Raw genomic sequence first — 19,074 nt, forward strand, 5'->3', positions numbered from 1 at the left:
TTTACTCATCAGCGAAGTCAAGTTCATAGGATTCCTTAAATGGATGACCAGCTATCTCACAAGCCGATCACAGAGGGTCAAACTGGATGAATACTCATGGTCATACCTAAAAGAAACAATCTCAGGTGAACCGCAGGGAAGTATTATAGGACCCTTGATGTTTTCAGTGTTTATTTTTGATCAACCCACATTCTTATCATATTGTCGAGTACATCTATACGCAGATGATATACAGTTATATTTGTCTTCTCATAACACCGATACAGAAAGTTGCGTGGCCAATATTAACACAGATTTGCACAAAACATTTCTATACTCAGAGAATCATGGACTGAAAATCAATCCAAATAAAACTGTGGCCTTATGCATAGGGTGTCAAAGACAAATAGTAGAAACTCAGTGTAGCTTTAGGCTCACTCTCGATAACGCAGACATTGAATGGGTAGAGAGTGCTAAAAATCTTGGCGTAACCCTAGATAGCTCTTTGTCTTTCCATGAACATGTAACAAACATTTTCAAAGTATCATTCTTCAAACTCAAATCGCTATATGAATTCAAGTATCAGTTATCAGTAGTAATGAAACTCAGGTTAGTTAAAACTCTTATTTACCCCGATATCGAGTATTGTTGTTCGGTGTATTACAATTTTTTGCCGCAATATAACAAACAGAAGTTACAACGTATACAAAATGCTTACATGCGTTTCGTCCAGAATCTAGTATTTGATAAAAATGTTTTTGTTTAAGTTGCTTCAAACTAAAACACCTAGTTATCTATATAGTTTATTAAGCAGGTATTCTAACATACATATGGTCAATTTGAGAATTAACTCATTCAACATACCTAGGTACCGTACTTCTGAATTTTAAGGATATTTTTCTTATCTAGCCCCTTCTTATCTGAATGAAATTTTACCCCTGCTCAGTGCTCATTTGAAAAATTTAAAATTCAATGTATGGTAGTGCAATGAAATTGTTAAATTGACCAAAATAATGCTAAGAATATTAAGAGTTATCAGCAACCTGAAGTATTATTTTTTTCTCTTTTCTATTATTATTATGATAGTAAATAAGTATGTTTATAATTATTTTCTTATACTCACTGTATAATTTCTGGGAGGGATGGAAGATAGCCTTTGGTCAACCCTTTTCCTTTTATGTATGAATGTATTGTTATGCATAATAAACGATATTATTATTATTATAATAAGTGATTGTTGGCATAATAGGCGGAGTTCAGCTTCTTTAAAAAGTGATATGGAAATACTGTTCAATTATACAATAGAGAGAGAGGCTCTTCCAATCAACCTCATTAAGCGCCACATAACGAAAAATGAATGAATAAAAAAACCCAACATAGTTATCGAGGGGAGTTTTTTCATTATTAAAATAATTTTCACATTCTCTTTAATCTTATCTACCGTCATCTCTTTCAAACTGTTAGGAATTTCATTCTGAATTTTCGAAATCTGATAACTGTAAAATCCTTCATATTTTTATGTTTTACGCAATGGGGTGTAAAAAGCTCTTTGAATTTCAAGTTCAATCTGTGTACATCAGTTTGAAATTTATCAGCTTTGTTTTTCCGGATATAACACTATATATCATTTTCGAATACCATGGTGAATTATAAACAAATTTTATTTATTTATATCAATCACATGATATCTTAACCAGTTTTAAAATTTTTTTTTTCGATATTCAGTTCTGATATGTATTCAATATCTAACATTTGGAGTCACTGAAGGAGGGGATTGCATCAGAGAATCAGAAAATATATGGGACTTTCATAGATCGTACCAAAACTATAGATCATACGTACTGAGCTTATTACAGATATCGTTTGTCCAACACGATGAGTATGAACGTATAAATAATCCATTTCGTCATTTCAGATTCGTTATTTCATTTCAAGTGGATTTTGTTAACGCACCCGTATATTTACCAACCGATACTACAATGGTGGTATATTTTGATATCTGAAAAGTTATGACATAAGTACCTATATGATTTTTATTATTATTGTTTTGATAGGCAGAACTATAAAATAAGAGTTTTTCGTACATATATCGAAATTACTCTGTTTTTCACCACTGGAAGTTGGCTTTTTTATTTTTTCTTAGATTTTGTAAGGTGACAATATCCAAAAACTGTCAATAGAATCTAATTTTCTTCACTAAAATATGTTTTCTTGTATATGCCAAGGTATTATAGACATCGTAGTTGACAAAGAAATATTGTTCCATCGAATTCAAGATTGAAAAACTACCGGAAGAATATGGAATAATTGAAAGTTTCTGGATTTTTTGGGAAAAAATCTTTCTGGTTTTCTAATTCTCCTTTTCTATATAAAAAATATGGAAAACTAGCGCTCAGGTCAAAATTCCAGGTGTTTTATAGTGTTCAAGAGTACTTTGATAAAGATATGGATGGAATTCTGAAATAAAATTATTCCCTGTTCAAGCACTGCTTACGTTGATTTTAATAGCTCCTGCAATTTTGAAAACAGTGTCTGTTTATCTTATTTATTTATATATTTTATCTATTGACTTCCTTATTTACCTGTTAATGTCTGACTATTCGTTCATTTAGGATGTGTATAAATATGTATGTGTGTGGTATTTATGTGCGTTTATATATGCATATTCATTTATGTATCTATAATTGTTTTAGCTGTGCACTAAAAATCGTAACCATATTTCAGTATGACACATACATTAAACCAATGTATATGTATAATGTATAGTTATTATAGTGAAACTCATTTATATATGATTAGCTTTGTCAACGAGTTTATACTTTGGAAAATAAAGCATATTTGATTTGATTTGAGTATGGCTCCTGAATAAATGATTCATTTGTGGAAGAACGTATGTGAGTCGGTTTATGTGTATGTAAAGTCTTTAGAATCGATTCAAAATCGGCATATATCATGAAGAGAACTTTCAACTGCATTTTTTAAATTTAAAATTTCCGCTTATAATTTTTTCAAATCTATTATGAACTTGCAATATTATTTTTTCTCAAATAGTCTTCAGGAAGTAGTTCTTGAATATTCAGAATCCAGGTCACTATTAACATTTTTCAACCAAAATCAAATCCCAATTTCCATATCCAAATAAGTCTTTGTTCATCTCAGTTCATCTAGTCTCTGAATAACGTACGTAAATCTTGTAACATTATCCAACGACAGCCGGAAGTGTTATCCAAGAGACATCAAACGTTTTTAAGTGAAAGTCAAAGAACTTTATCATTTTCACTACGGTATCTTCTCCTGCAAGACCTCTCATGTCTGACCCTGAATTCTGATCACTGACCTGCATAATAACAGCGAAATCGTGTAACGAAAAACAAAAGGAATTTGAATGGGCCCGATGACTCATTATAATTAATTTATATTAGACTAGAAACCAGTGGAGAAAAAGAGATTAAAATTATTGTCATTCGAAGGAGCGTTATTGAAAACTAGTTTTTTTATTCGTGGTTCAGATTTGAAATTGAACATTCAGTTTTTTTTGTTCAAATTCATCATTTTGTAATATATATTCAACGCCTGTCACATTTTTCAAATAATCAGAATGATTTCCTTTTCAAGAAACAAAGCTATTTGACTGTCTATTTCTCTATCAATAAACAAAAAATGTGGAAAACTTCTAAACGAAGAAAGATCTATTTGCTCCATATAAACATTGAATTGCCCAAAAAGAAACATTCCTTCCGAAACAACTACTTTCGTACGAACATTCAATTACAAGAAAAACTCTTTTTCCCATTTACCTTGTCCGACAAACAATCATTATGGGACTGAAACAGATATAATTCATAGAAATATTACATAATGTGATATATGAAGGAGTTTCGACTGAAAATTTCACTTATATGAAATTATGTTGTACTTCTAAGTTACGGAACAATACACTTGTCAACACCATTCTGGGTAACACTACAAGAAAATATTTTCCTTTCAATTCCAGTTTCTCTTTCCTTATAGAGATGTCAATGTTTCGAATACGCCACAAAATTTATAACGAAATACTCACGACATTTATGATAATAATAATAATAATATTAGTCTCGCCAGGAGTTTTCAGCTCCTAGCGAGACTAATATCGTCCGAAAAGAGGAGGAGAAACGGATAAAATATCGAGATTTTCTCTTCGAACTCCGCAGACTCTATCCAGACCACTCTGTCAAGATAGTTGTTCTGATTATTGGAGTCGTTGGTGGAATGATTCCCTCTCTACTCTCGAATTTTGAAATCTTATCGGCCTGCCGCACTAAGGCAGAAATCGTAGCCGGACAGATGCAGAAGGCTGTCATTTTTGGCTCACTGTGCTTGCTCAGGGCACATGATTTTCGGACCCAATGATCACTTACTACACGGTGTGGGGAGTAGTCGTTAGTTGATAATGCTGGCGCGCCATCCCGAATGTATCGGGGCTTCGGGAGATAGGGCCTGACCAAGGGTAAAAAAAAATATAATAATGATAATGAACAGAATAGTTCATTTTTTATTCTCACCCTATTTCTGTCACCAATGTTATGTCTATGCATAGATTCTTGATAGTGAATACTATTATGCATATTCAAATCTGAAAATTCTATTCAATAACACTAACTGCAAATACATATTTTACTTTGATCACTCTTTGCACTTATTTCACTGTCGCTTTCAAACTGTTCGCACTTAGTTTTAAAGCCTTTATGACTTTCGAATGCTGAGATTGCTGTCGAGGTTAATCATTTCCGTAGAGGGTAATTCCTTGATTTCACAGGTTATTATTGTTGTCACTTCGAAGAACAAGGCTCAATGTTAGCAATGCATATTTTCTAGGTTCCGCACAGTCGCACTATTACATCTACCATTTCTGAAGTGTGGACAGTGTCGTCCCGTGGAAAATCCTATTCCAATGTTTGGTTATCTCGTCCAGCTATAGAAATAACTATTTTTGGCGAAAGGCTAGTTAATCTTTCTTTTCATTTTGTTCAAAGGAAGGAATATTGACTTCTTTCTTCGCGAGCATATCAGCTTTTCACTTCCCTTGAATCACTATTGACCTAGCACCCACATGAAGTTTTCTCTTTGGGAGATGAGAGTAATTGCTGACAGCAAGCCCCTTACCTGAATGCTCAAGTTTCATAATTATGATACTTTGCTTAGATTAGTTTCAGTTATGTGGCTACAGGTCGTCAAGATTCCTACTTAAAAAGGGAAATCCCTTTTTGAAGCACTTAAGTTACTGAATGAAATTGAGGTCGCAGAATGACTTCGAATAAACAGTTCTTATGTAGAAAGCCTATGCATCAAGATTCCAATTAAGAAATCACTTACATTTATCAGATAAAATGTGGATACGGCAAATCGCACATCGCTGAAAGAGGAATCACCAGAGCAGATATAGCATTATCACAGACTATATAGCATCAAGTGACCAGTAGGTGAAATAATTGAAAAAGAATGACGCTGATTCAAAATAAACTTTAAGGAAGCTGTTAACATAAAAAAATCTTTAATGAAGTGGAAAAACGGGCTATGTTGTACTGAACTGAAAACCTAAACGCTTTTGAAGTATCAGGAATGGACGAGTTATTATTCAAAGATAGCTCTGGATACCAACAACTAATTCCGAAAAGAGCACAAGTACGGCAATACTCTTCGCGTTTCACCCACTAAGTAGGCCTCTATTCATTTCTAATAGGGTTCACTTTCACTTTTACTTTTCGATACGCATCAATGATTTCGAGTGGAAATTTGCAAGAAATTTTCTCGTGATTCATGAAAAAGTATAGAATGGTCTGTTGGGAATAAGACTTTCGTCACTGTTTATAGTTCTCATGCCAATCGTTGTTATTTCCAAATTTTCTAAAGCGTCTCAAGCGTATTGAGCGTATTGTTCCAAATTGGATAAGTGCTGCATGATCTTCGAAAAGAGTTTTAATGGCTCGCTCAGTCATACCAATATCTTTTTTCATTTTCGTCATTGTTTTCAGGTTTACTTAACATTTGTTGGAGTGAGCAAGAAGTTCCAAAGGCTACTTTCACGTTCAACTTTTTGAAAATAAGATTCAACCCGTTAGTGTACCTTGCTTTATAACTGTTTCTGAATGATATTGAAATTCTGAATATTTTTCTAACGGATGATGGTCGGTTGGTTAAAATTCATCTAACACATTCAGCTGACTGTGGAACCGTGGTGTGTATTCCAGAAAGACTTTATTTAGTTTTTCACGTGTGGGTAATCATCTTTCCCAGTAATCGTTCATTTCGGAGTTGACTATTACAAACATTCTGATAGCACCAAATGACAGAAATGCAATCTTCAATTGTTTCAGAGCTTTTTTGTGGAGTGTTGCGGAGCTATAGTGGAGTGTTGGTATATCATTTTCAGAAGACGTTGAGATGGTGCCACTTGTGGTTTCTACAGTTAACTAACTCCAGTCATATTTTCATTCCGAAACATCCAACGTTACCTCTATTTTCCTCGTACAAACTGATTTTAATTGGATTAACTACAACAAAATAACAAACACTGTTGAAACTGTACGTTACAGTGGAATCAATCATGATAACGATTTGAAATTGTATTGAAAAAGGGCTCCGAACCGGATATAATAATGTCAGGACAGTTAAAATTGACCACAATCATGTCGCTGGAATTGCAGAGGCTGCTACTCAAAAGCTTGCAACACTGTTCTGAACCAGAAAACTGTACACACCTCAGCAACTTTTGATGCTTCATAAAGCTCAGATCAGACCTTCTTTGGAATATTGTTCTCATGTATGGAGCATACCCTTAAGCTGCCGGATTCTAACCAGAAAAGAGCCATCCATCTGCTTGAAGACGCAACCTTGATAGTTTGAAACATCGAAGAAAGGTTGGAGATTTTTCTCTCTACTATAAATACTTCCACGGAAAGTGTTCAAGTGACTTGGCACATTCGATTCCGTCAAGAGCAGTACATGTCAAAATTACGCGACGGACTGTGGCTGCTCATCGTTTTAAGGTTCAAATCAGGAAACCTCGAACTTCACTGTTGAAGAAATCTTTCATCTGGAGAACTGTGTTTATCTGGATTGAACTTCTTTGAGAACGTTTTTCCTAATGTATTTAATCACCAGCGATTCAAATCTAATGTGAATCGCTACTTTTGTACAAGCACCGGTCTTGGAGCGCCTTAGGGATTTATTGTAGTGCTTGTGTTTTGTCCTTATAAAAACAGTAAACAAATAATTAATTTATTGTTATGATGAGTATATATTCAAAAAATACTTTGTGAGACTTTCCCAAAACAGTTTTACAAAAACGCAACACATAATGGATAAAGACACGCCTGAAGAAGCCATGGTATGGCGAAACACGTGTTGCCTTTTTGTGAAAATATTTAGTGAAAATCAAACAATAAAGTGTTTTTTGAATACGTTATGGATTTTCAAGTATCATCCGATTCCATCAGATATGGTACATCAAAATCTTCAAAACGTCTCAGCTTGCTGTCCATAGACTATTATGTAATATAGAAACTAGGTACATAACTTCTTTCAAAATATTCCAGTTAATATACATGGGCTTGTTAAATATTCATTAATTAAATGTGTCCATCTTTAATAGTGTTACAAGTAGGTACCTACTTTTTGAATGAACCTGATCATTAATAGGAAATGAAAGTTTCTGATGATTCTGTTGTAGACCAAAATTGTTCCAATTTATATTCATTGGTCACCGCTGACAACTTATGTAACACTTTTTTATATGTTTCAGTCTATTTGAAATGAGCACAATGCTTTTCAATTCACAAGTAGGTTGTAAGAAATAAATCGAGGTGATAACATTCGTATGGCCACATAAAGATCGATTTGGATGAGAATGTCATTGTTGTTTGGACCTACTATTCATTTTATGTCTATGAGACATACTGATTTTCTCAGAGATGCACAGTTCGGAAGCTTTGATGTAAAAATGAATATTACTGGAGTTTCATCCCAACATCAAATCGTTATTTCAACACTTCGACACGTGTTTCGATCACCAAGTGATCATCTTCAAGAGGAAGATTGAACCAAATATACATACAATGTTATCTTTATTCATACCATAGATACCTCTACTAGGTACCTGTGTCCTAATTGTCTTAAAGTGATTTTTCAATATTGTCTTATCTACTAGTCTCATTTTACAATGTGGCCCTATGTAATAATCAAGTAAATTCGATAATTGAAATAGTATTTTTACAAGCTACATAATATATTATTAGGTATGGGTCCACCATCGTCATTCATAATATTATTATTTTTACTAATTTCTACAGTCTCATAGGCATCTAAATGCTTGTTGTTGTTAACTTGTCTAACTAATCTTACTGAACGAAAGTCTATGGAATGGTTCTGTAACAAAATATAATGGGAAACAGCTGATTATTCTGGTCTTCAATATTTTAGGTGTGGTAAGTGTGCCCTATATCTTATTTCAATAGATCTTTTAGTCTGTCCATAATATTTTGCATCGCAGTCCTTACTTTCAATTTCGTATATTTCAGACTTTTTAGAATTCTCGACTTCGTCTTTCGGATTCTCTATAAGGCTCTGTGGTATTCGTTTATTGGTGGTATGGAACTGAAATAAATTTATCTTGGATTTTATCGTTTTTAAAAGTCGGGATTTCGTTCATTCTTCACCTAAAATTTTTCTTCCATATAATATCATCTACTCATACGTGAACTTCATTGATGGAAATATGTTATTCAAAAAGGAACCAAAGTCCTCAATATTCAATTTTTTGTTATATCGAATATCGCAAAAACATCATTCACATACCTTAGCCACATCCTAGGAAAATACTTTGACTTTTCTTCAGTTTCCATTTCGAATTTGCTCTTGGACAGGTTTGCCAGGTAGGGGGACAAGGAGTTATTCATAGCCGTTTCCTCCTATTATTCATAAAAGAAACCGATACTGCCTGCTATTTCCTGTATTGTCCATTTTTCTTTTGTGAACCTCACATGCGTGAGAGGAAAATTCAAGAGACGAAAATCCATCCCACCACGTGTATGCTGTCCACAGTGCTGTGAACTGTCAGGAATACACCTGTATCTCATTTCCTTCCTTAACCTCGCAAAAAGCCATATTTCGCCATTATCTAGGAAAATACTTCGACTTTTATTTGGTTTCCATTTCCAATTTGCTCATGAACAGGTTTGCCAAGTAGGAGGACAAGGAGGTACCTAAAGCCGTTTTCTCCTGCTGTTCATAAAAGGAACCTTCTACTTTGAAACGCTTTTGTTACTGTATTGTATTGGGACTTGATACCAATAAATAAGATCACTCGTAGTTTTATTATAGGTGTTTATTGTTGAACGACTACATACATACTCCCCTGATACCTTCTGTTTTTTTTCCTCTAAACAACTGACGTCCTCAAATATAAACTGAAGTACCGAGTAGTCCACTAAATCAATATACTACAATACTTCCTCCCTAAAAATTAAAAAAAAACTAGATAAAAATCTCGAAAAAAAAATACTATTTTCGATATTCTAACCGATCTATGGGTTTTTTTTACGTCTTGGTCTTACATTGGCCATTGTACGCTGAGGTGAATGGGAGGTCTCTGGTACTTCCTCGTAACTACTCTTACTGTCTAAATTCTCCCTTGTTTTTTGTCTAAGTTGCATGGAAATGGCGTTTGAATCACTTGTCTCATTATATACTTGCGTTGGTAGAGAAGCTTCCTTGAAAGTATATTTTTTTATTTGATTCAAAGTCTCTTCCACACATATCCAAGTTCTGGAATTTTCACTAAATACACTAATTTTCCTAATCTTTCTATTATTTTTATCAAGTCCCGGCCACCAGAAAAAAGATCTCGCTAAACTTTTCATTTTGACTACACCCGCATGTGTGATGAATGAAGTTCTTTTAAAACTGATGATCTTAGTTTCGAAGGAATGATTAACCGGTTGTTCCAAAGTAAACAACCCTCTTCAAAACTTAGTTCATTTCGAAATCTATAAAAATCTTTGTATTCATTTTTAATTTTCCCAGGCCAACCGGACTTTACATATTTTAAAATTTTCAATAACAAATCATCACTCTCTGTTTTTTTTTACTCGTTTGAAATCAATAGGAAAATAATCATTATTTGTAAAAAAATTGATGAAATCAACTTCTTCAATTTCACTATTATTTTTAGTTTCGTTACTGGGTTGAGGTAACCGTGATAAACTATCGGCCAAATTATTTTCTGATCGTACGAATGTAATTCTATAATTATAATTTGATGATATAACCGCCCAGCGCCGTAAACGATTTGCACAAAATTGTGGAATACCCTTTTGCGGGTGAAAAATAGCAAGAAGTGGTTTGTGATCTACTTCTAATAGAAATTCCCTGCTATGCAGATATTGATTAAATTTTTCTAATCCAAAAATAATGGCCAGAGCTTCCTTTTCAATTTGAGAATAATTTTTTTCTGCAGTCGATAAAGTACGCGATGCATACGAAACAGGTTCATGAGTGCCATCCGGCATAATATGAGTTAATATTGCCCCGTCTATAACTAGAAGCATCTGTTGTAAGTTTCAAAGGTAGTTTTGCATTATAATGAATTAAGACGGGGGAGGAAATCAACATCGATTTTATAGAATTAAAAACGTCATCACATTCAGTGGACCAACACCCATCTATGTCAGATTTCAGTAAATCATATAATGGATGCAACAGTTACATACACAAATTAGTGAGAGAAACAAATTTGTGAATTTAGTTGATATTGAAATTATTTTTCTCCAGTAATTCCCTAAGGTCTGTGGAATTTGGACGCTAGGAATTAAATAACTAACATCAAGGGAAACCTAAATCTCACCTACTTGTACACCGATGCTTTTTGTATGGTGTATGAGCTTCAAGAAGTTTTTGATACCAAAACCTGGTTCCGCAATGGGCAAGCCTTCAATTTCCTTAGTGAGCCTACCAAACAGCAAAATGGCTGATCTTTCAGAGTGACCCACTGCATTACCCGATGTGACACCCTTAGACCTTCGTGAGGGCTGGTGAAATTCAATGTTTACGTTACACAACCGCAGTCTACTCCAGAACTTATGAACAGAATGAGAGGTGCTGCTAGCGGAATTAAACCAGAAATATTCCATGATGAATTTGTAAGAAACATTATGATTGTCAAGAAGTGAATGGTGACTAATTTGAACATTTACTGAAATGAACCGACGAGAGTTTAGAATACATTTTTTTTAATTATGATATTTATCGAATGTTTGAGAATATTAGAATCCTAGAATAAAACTGCTAATCACTCAGGCATCACAAAAACCCCCTTTCTGTTGGAAGAAAAGTTGTTAGCACCCTTTCGGCGAAAAGTGATGACTATTGATTTTCCTAACAAAAAGTAACAAAAATGATATTCTTCCACGTAAATTTGATTCTACTTTGATATCTTATTGCGTTGAGTGGAGAAAGGTATTATAAGAATATGTCACCTTTATCAAAATTCTCATGTTTGAATGACTTCGATGTTTCAATATAAATGATCCATTTTTTATGCCGGTATTGATATAATCAATAATTTTTGTCAGCTTGGGATACGTCTGATTCAGCCATTTCTTTCAAATCTGAGAGAAACAATACAGACTTCTGGGCTTTTGCGTTTTTCTAATATATATTCTATGAATAGCCCTGTAATGAGCTTTTTCGTATAAAGCTATGATTATTTTATTTTCTCTGAGGGAAAGTTTTTCTTGCAAACGTTTGGATCAAATATTGTAGTTCCTCAATACAATCAATTCAAATTATGACTACGCAGGGCTAATGAAACAAGTGTAATGAAAATAATTGATATCTTGTAGGTACGTGTGGCAGATACCTAACGGGAAAAACAACAGCTAACCCAGCTAATACCTCACATAATGCTGAGGTAGAACCACCAGGCATCTGTGTAACGTCTTCCATTTGAAAGATTCGTCGCAGTTTACTTCCTATATATGAAAAGCTGAAATTAATTTCATTTAGTAGGGATAACCATCCACAGATCGCTTTTGGAGTACTAACTCCTCGTCAGTACCGGGTGGGTCACATCAGATGGAGAGAACCGTCTGAATACCCCGAACAAACAAAATCAATCCCAATCAGTTAGAAACTCTAGCTGCAAGTACGGAAGTAACTCCACAAACACATTTTTCAGGGTGATTAACAAATATATTTCGGAGAGGTACATGTAACATGCCTAAGTTCTGGTAAAAATACTAAACCGCTGCCTGTCATGTGATACCTACTATTTTGACTGGGATTAAACTAAGAATGTAAGGATGTTTGAATCAATAGTCATAGTGACACGAGCACGATGACGTGAAGTCATAATGTTATGAAAGAAATCAGTTTTTCGATGTTATCCATCACGTGTGTGAAATGTGTGTCACCAGGAAAAGCTTGAAAAATTGTTTAAACATCACGTGATCAATATATTATTCCTCATCAAATATTCCCAACATGTTTGTTCATGTAATACCATATATCTGTAGGAGATAACAGAAACCAAATTTTACAATTAAGTAAGGCCTATTCATATATAATTAACTCTCAAATTGAAGGTCAGATCAGATAGTTTAATAAATGAATACCTAGTATACTCCAAGTTTGTAATGTTTACGTGATTTCTGATTCGTATGTTACTGTCTAATTGTTGCCTACTTGGTGGCTAATATCTACATGTTTTTGTTTACAATTATTACGTAATAAAGTGGACATCGGGTTGTTTTGAATGCGACCGTAATTGCTATTCAAAGATCTCAATTCATATTTTTTTATTTCTGAACTTTCAAAGCCATGTAAAAGCCAGTTGTCGTATACCGGTCCAAAAAGTTTCTAATTTTTTTACTTATTTTGTAGCCGTTCTTTAAGGAATGATTAGCTAAACTAGACTTCTCTGGTCTACAAAACAGACTATGTGAAGAATATTTCTGGAAACTCGTTATAATACTTCGCGGCAACAGCTGATTTCTCGGTTTGTCCGAGTCGACAATTTCTTTCGTGTTCAGAGAGACGAGTACCTACACTTCATTTCGTGGTTCCAATGTAGACCGACCCGCAGCTACAAGGAGTCCGGTATAACCTGGGTTCTTTGGGGTCCTTAGCAGACCTTTGAACATATTTGATGGTTTTCGTTGGTATAAATATTGGTTTCACGTCGTGTTTCTCTGAGAGTCTCCTAATCCGGCCTGTAATATTTTAAACATAGGAAGAAAGTTTTTTCCTAGACTAGTCTAGCTGGGGCTACTTAGCCGTTATCTCATCTCGGTCGTATGGCCCGTGAAAGTTTTTATACATGAAAATAATTATCATTCAATTTCTACTTGATTAAAATAAACTCGGAGTTTTATTAGGTTTGTTCTGGTTTGTTCTAGGACGTCAGGATCATGTGCAGTTGATATGTGGCGTTCTGGTTTATTGAGAATAAGTCCGGATTGATAAATAAGTCCGACTGTGAAATGATCCTAAACTGTCTTGAACCGTCCCGAATCGTTTTTGCTCTCGAGGCTGACCTGTTGAGAACTGCTCATGCGCGTTCATGTGGAAATTTGTTTGGGCTATTTTCTAGGATGTTTTTTAATTTATTTGATTTAAATGATTGATGATTGAGATTAAATAACATAACATAACAAATAACAAAAGGATACGATACATAACTAAATGGACATGATCAACAGTATTTTCTCGTCTTCATCTCTTCATATATACGATAGGTGGCGCAGTGGTCTCTTCAAAATGCGTTCTGGTTTAACCAAGTGTCCGAGACTATTGCGGACTGTTTGAGATTTATTGCTTATACGCATCATATCTTGCGCAGTTCCCAAACAGTTTCGGATGTTAGAATCAGAACAAACCTATCAACTTTCGATTTCAAATGAGCAATATAAAAAACTTTATTGAAAAAATGTGTGGAAATGCAAAAATGTTTTCTACTGATTCTGCACTGTCTATGCCAAATTCTCACCATGGCTTCCTGACTATGTTAATTACTTACGCAGTAGGCTAATAAATAACGCCAATCATTCGATACAGTATATATAAGGAAGTTGTATTTATTCGCATTTGAATGTCGTGTTGAAATCTGTACGAAAATATAAGTACATTTTTTGTACACTTCCTTTCACTCTCACTCTAAATTACATTTTGATATGATCTTGAGGTAGGTAGGTGAATGTTGGCATGTCACATTGCGATTATGTTAGGAATTTTCAGTAAAACGGATATGAACCATTTCCTCAAGAATTCAACTGCCTCGAGAAACAAAACAGCAACGCTAGTTTCTAGTATTTTCTCGATTTAGGACTCTGTTTGGAATTAGCAGTCAATTGAGTCAACTTTTTGACAATTCTGTCGTTATTTATATTTTGAATTCCCAAAGGGATCGCTTATGACATTTTGAATGAAATATCAAACTCATACCTCATATGAGTCGATCATCATTTTCAACTACGAAACTCGAAGAGATATTTAAAAAAAAGAAATGAGAATTCGAATATAATTGTATCTACCCGAAATGTAGATAACCATTGAACACTTGATACCCATGTAGATACCCAGTCTATCAATTTAAAGTGACAGACAGTATCTTGATATGCATGTGACATGTTCACAGCAGGAAATATTAAATAGAGAGTTTGAACGAGAAACGTTGAAGAATATAAAATATATGTCTCCGTAAGTTATTATTGATAACACTAGTTTACAGCCAATTCACCACTGTAAATCCAAAGGCAGTTCTTTATTAGTTTTTGATTCATAAATGCGAAAATGATAGTAAAAATTTCCTAAAACGTAGGATTTTTGAGTTATGATTTTTTTCACAAAAATGTAATGAACTGCTTCCGCTGTATATGAGACTTGTAACGCCGAACACCTTCAAAGGAGCGTATTCACCAAAAAAGCGAGCAGAAGCGAGCACGAGCGAGCATGAGCGAGCATTCGTGTATGTTTGCTCGTGTTCGCTCATGTTCGCTCGTGTTTGCTCGACATATTGATGCCTTGTCCACACCAGAGCGAATATCTTCAAGTTCGTAGTCGTAGTTGATCCATCTACTTTGTGCGAGCACCTTTTGATGTACCGCCTTCTTCTCGATCATTTCTGAACGCGAACAAGCATACGTTTGTTCGCTGGCTAGCCCGTACTCACCAGACGATTATTGATTCGAATGGTCGTTCACTCTTGTTCACTCTTGTTCGCTCTTGTTCGATCGTGCTCGCTTTTCTGATGAATACGCACCTTTAAAGGTACGTATTCACTAAAAAAGCGAGCAATCGTGTATGTTTGCTCGTGTTCGCTCGTGTTTGCTCGACATATTGATGTCTCGTCCACACCAGAGCGAATATCTTCAAGTTCCTAGTCGTAGTTGATCCATCTACTTTGTGCGAGCAGTACGTGCCAGTGAATATGTCTGAAGGTGCGTATTCACCAAAAAAGCGAGCACGAGCGAGCATGAGCGAGCATTCGTGTATGTTTTCTCGTGTTCGCTCATTATTGATTATTGATGCAGAATGCTCGTTCACTCTTGTTCGCTCTTGTTCGCTCGGGCTCGCTTTTTTGGTGAATACGCACCTTAAAACCTTTACACGAATGCTCGCTTTTTTTTATGAATACACACCTTAATAAAGGTGTGTATTCACCAAAAAAGCTAGCACGAGCGAGCCTTCGTGTATGTTTGCTCGTGTTAGAGAAGCGAGGTGAGCAAACACAGTGTTAGAGAAGCGAGGTGAGCAAATATTGAGAGTATTACATTAGTGTGAATAAAATAAGTTGACACGCAGTATCATATATTTGAACTCGACGTGCGCAACAGTACAAAAATATCCAAAGTATAGAAACGTGGCTGCGTTAATCCCGCATATAGTTTTTACTATAAATATGGTCAGTTCACTCCTAAATCGCAGAAACGGCCAACTAATCAAATGACCAAAGTAGCTTACCCTAAGTATTTTGGATGTGTTGGTGGTGATCAAGATCAGGATTGTGCTCCTCACTTATGTTGCCAAACCTGTCTTCTTCAAGGCGGATTTACGGAATTTTGGTGTTGTCTTTGCCTTTGGAACGGTAGGGCAACAAAGAGACATTATCAAGTAAAATAATGGCCTCCGAAAGATAAATATATTCCAGGTCAAGCTAACGTGAAGAATATTCCTCTTGTTGATTCCAAAAACGTTTTGTTACCTCCATTACACATTAAACTGGGGTTAATGAAACATGTTGTAAAAGCATTAGACATTAGGTGATGCGTTTAGGAATCTGTTTCAGAAAAATCTGTTCTGTTTAAAATCTGTTTTTCCGTTTATCAGCTTCCGCCCCCATACGAACGACAACTCTCTGAAGTTGAGAAACTTGTGCGAGCTAAGGACTAATGAGGTCTTACCTTTTAACGTGTGATACCTAACACGGTTGCAGAATCATTCCAGCTTCAACCAGATGAATTCTCTCGAGAAAAATATCTGGTAGAGACGGGAGTCGAACCTACGGCCTTCCGATTGTGAGTCGGGCGCACTATAACCGCAGCCAATTCCATCTCAAACACATTGTTCCGAAAGTATGTGATGCAAAGCTCAAGGAAGGTATATTTGTTGGACCACAAATTAGAGAACTGCTAAGTGATCAACAGCTTTCAAATATTTGTTTCAATATCATTATTATCATGAAATAAATATTTTTCAACTCGGAAAATACGTATTTTCTTGTCATTATTATTAATTTTCATCTTCAAATATTCACTTATTTTCTGTCTTATTGTAGTCAGCGGAAATACCGAATTTTTATCGACTCGAAAAAAAACATGAGAAATGGTTTTTTTTTTAGTCGTATTTTTCTAAATATTTCAAGCTTGAAAAGTATATATAACATCAAAAACACCATTCATTATTGTAATAAATGCATACTTCATAAGTCGTAATATGAAAACTCAGAATAACTGATTACTGAAAGTTTATTCGTGAAATGATGTCTTCAATATGAACTCAAAGTTATGTTTGGGAAAGAAAATGATTGGGAAAATTGTGTAATTATTATCATGGATATTCATTTGTTAGTGGTGGACACTTTTTCATGGTGAATTTCATTAGTAAATACTAGTACTAGTAAATAAATGCATTGTTAATATCTCTCTGTCGATCAGTATTTCTTTATTCATCACGTGCTTTATTTTATTTTTCAGCCTGGAGGTCGTCCAGAAGCAGACTTTACATTGGACATTCCCAGATCAGAACACCTGATGAAGCGCATGAAGGAGGACAAGAAATGGAGATGTAGATGCCGACTGCTCACGTCATTTCTCGGTTTGATTTTCTTCTTGCTGTCCGTCATGGCAGTCAGCCTGATCCTCACGAGGGGCAAAAGAATGTTTGGCTCAATGGTTTAGGAGTATGTGGGAAGCAAAATACCACTGTATCTAGTGCACGATGATGACTGGAAGATTATTGATATCGATATAGTTCTTGATGAGAATAATTTTTATTGTTCCAGTTAAAATAAGTAAAAAAAATCACCTGGTACATTCCATATGCACAATATTTCAAATGAAATACCAGAAGTTATTATTGATTTCACGTGTGCCAAAAATCTACTAAATGTCAACGATCAAAACTATTGTGATGGGTAAAAGTTATACTGAAAATAGGTCGACTCAAACATTATAGATCATGCAATTATTTATTAAAAAACAATCCCATAAGTTTTCCATACTGATCGTCACTGAAACATCAGAAATACATCAGCAATGTTCAAAAGAGGTATTTGAATTATTTGAAAACACCTTATTATTATAATGAATGCGTACAAGTATTCACATAGCTTGATTTTCCCCATGAGTAACCAATATAAACATAATACCTTCCATTCTCACCACATATGGAATGCCAAAAAAATATAGTATAGAAAAGTATCGAAACCTAAACAAATATCACTGACAGAATAACAATATACTGATTTGCTGATGACAGCATATGAGCTTGGCATTTAAATTTGCTGCAAATTCACATCTCCACAGGCAGCACACGGTTGCATATCTAGAGGTGATATCGAATTGGTGTGAAATTAACCAGGTTCAATTCAATACCACGAGAACCCAGCCATCAGATTTCTTCTTCTGATTCGACAAGTTTGTTGATGGATTTGCAAAGGTTGCTTCTCAAAAACTTTGAATACTGTTCTGAACCAGAAAACTGTCCAATCCTTAGCAACGATCAATGCTTCATAAAGCTTGTGGAATATACATTACCTCACTGGTGGTACGGAAATGTGTACATATTACTCGTATGCACTCCTACAACTTTCAATATCTCCAAACTGGTTCATAGAAGGAAGTATAAAAACAATTTTTGTATACTATAGCGTCGTTTAGTCAAATCTAATTTTGTGATTTTTTTATAGTATTTGATAGTGCTTGTCATTTAAAATGAAATGACATCAAAATATGAAACTTTGTAACTGCGCGCTTGTCGAATGTGTGACGTCACAAAATTCGTTAGTTTGTTGGTATAGCGTTCAAACCACGTTATGGAGCATTTAATGTGTGATGTTTGAATGAAGATGAGTTCAGTACAAAAAAGTTTTATTAGGAATCACAAACGTAATTTGCCACAGATGGACCTATTTAATATTATCGAATATTTCATCCGAGTAGAATAAAGATTGAATTATTTTATCAAATAATTCTACAGAGTCCAATGAATATAAAAATGTATAAATGGAATTGAAGCAATATATTCGAGTGTGATGGTATATTTAGATATTGAATCAAATTTTGTTGATCCTGTTCATCTATGGTTATAAACAAAAATAGGTTCATTGAACAAACTCCTTTCTTCGCACAGCTTTACAAGGGTTTTTTTGATTTTTTTTCTTTTGATTGATATGCAATTCATTCGGTGTATTCTGACTTGAATGAGTACACTTGTGTTGCGCACAAGACTTCCTTTGAGCTATTCTATCCTCCATATTTTCACAAAATGGGCAGATGGATACAAACAACTGAAAAATAATTGAACTTCCAGACCGATAACGTAGGAACGTTCGAAACTAACGTA

General features: G+C 34.7%; 1 protein-coding gene across 2 annotated transcripts in view; it reads left to right on the plus strand.

The window, feature by feature from the left end:
- Positions 1-17,928, plus strand: part of LOC141485055 (uncharacterized) — a 143,150-nt gene extending 125,222 nt beyond the window's left edge. For both annotated transcript variants that reach the window (XM_074180988.1, XM_074180989.1), the window contains exon 4: positions 17,205-17,928. In XM_074180988.1, coding sequence (XP_074037089.1) covers positions 17,205-17,408 — 204 coding nt within the window. In that variant the 3' untranslated portion in view covers positions 17,409-17,928. The remainder of the gene's footprint in view (positions 1-17,204) is intronic.
- Positions 17,929-19,074: the final 1,146 nt, after the last annotated feature.

The sequence above is a fragment of the Leptinotarsa decemlineata genome, unplaced genomic scaffold (assembly GCF_025532065.1).
Source record: "Leptinotarsa decemlineata unplaced genomic scaffold, Ldec_3_MD MMD2_tig00026307_RagTag_RagTag, whole genome shotgun sequence".
Classification (NCBI taxonomy): Eukaryota; Metazoa; Arthropoda; class Insecta; order Coleoptera; family Chrysomelidae; genus Leptinotarsa; species Leptinotarsa decemlineata.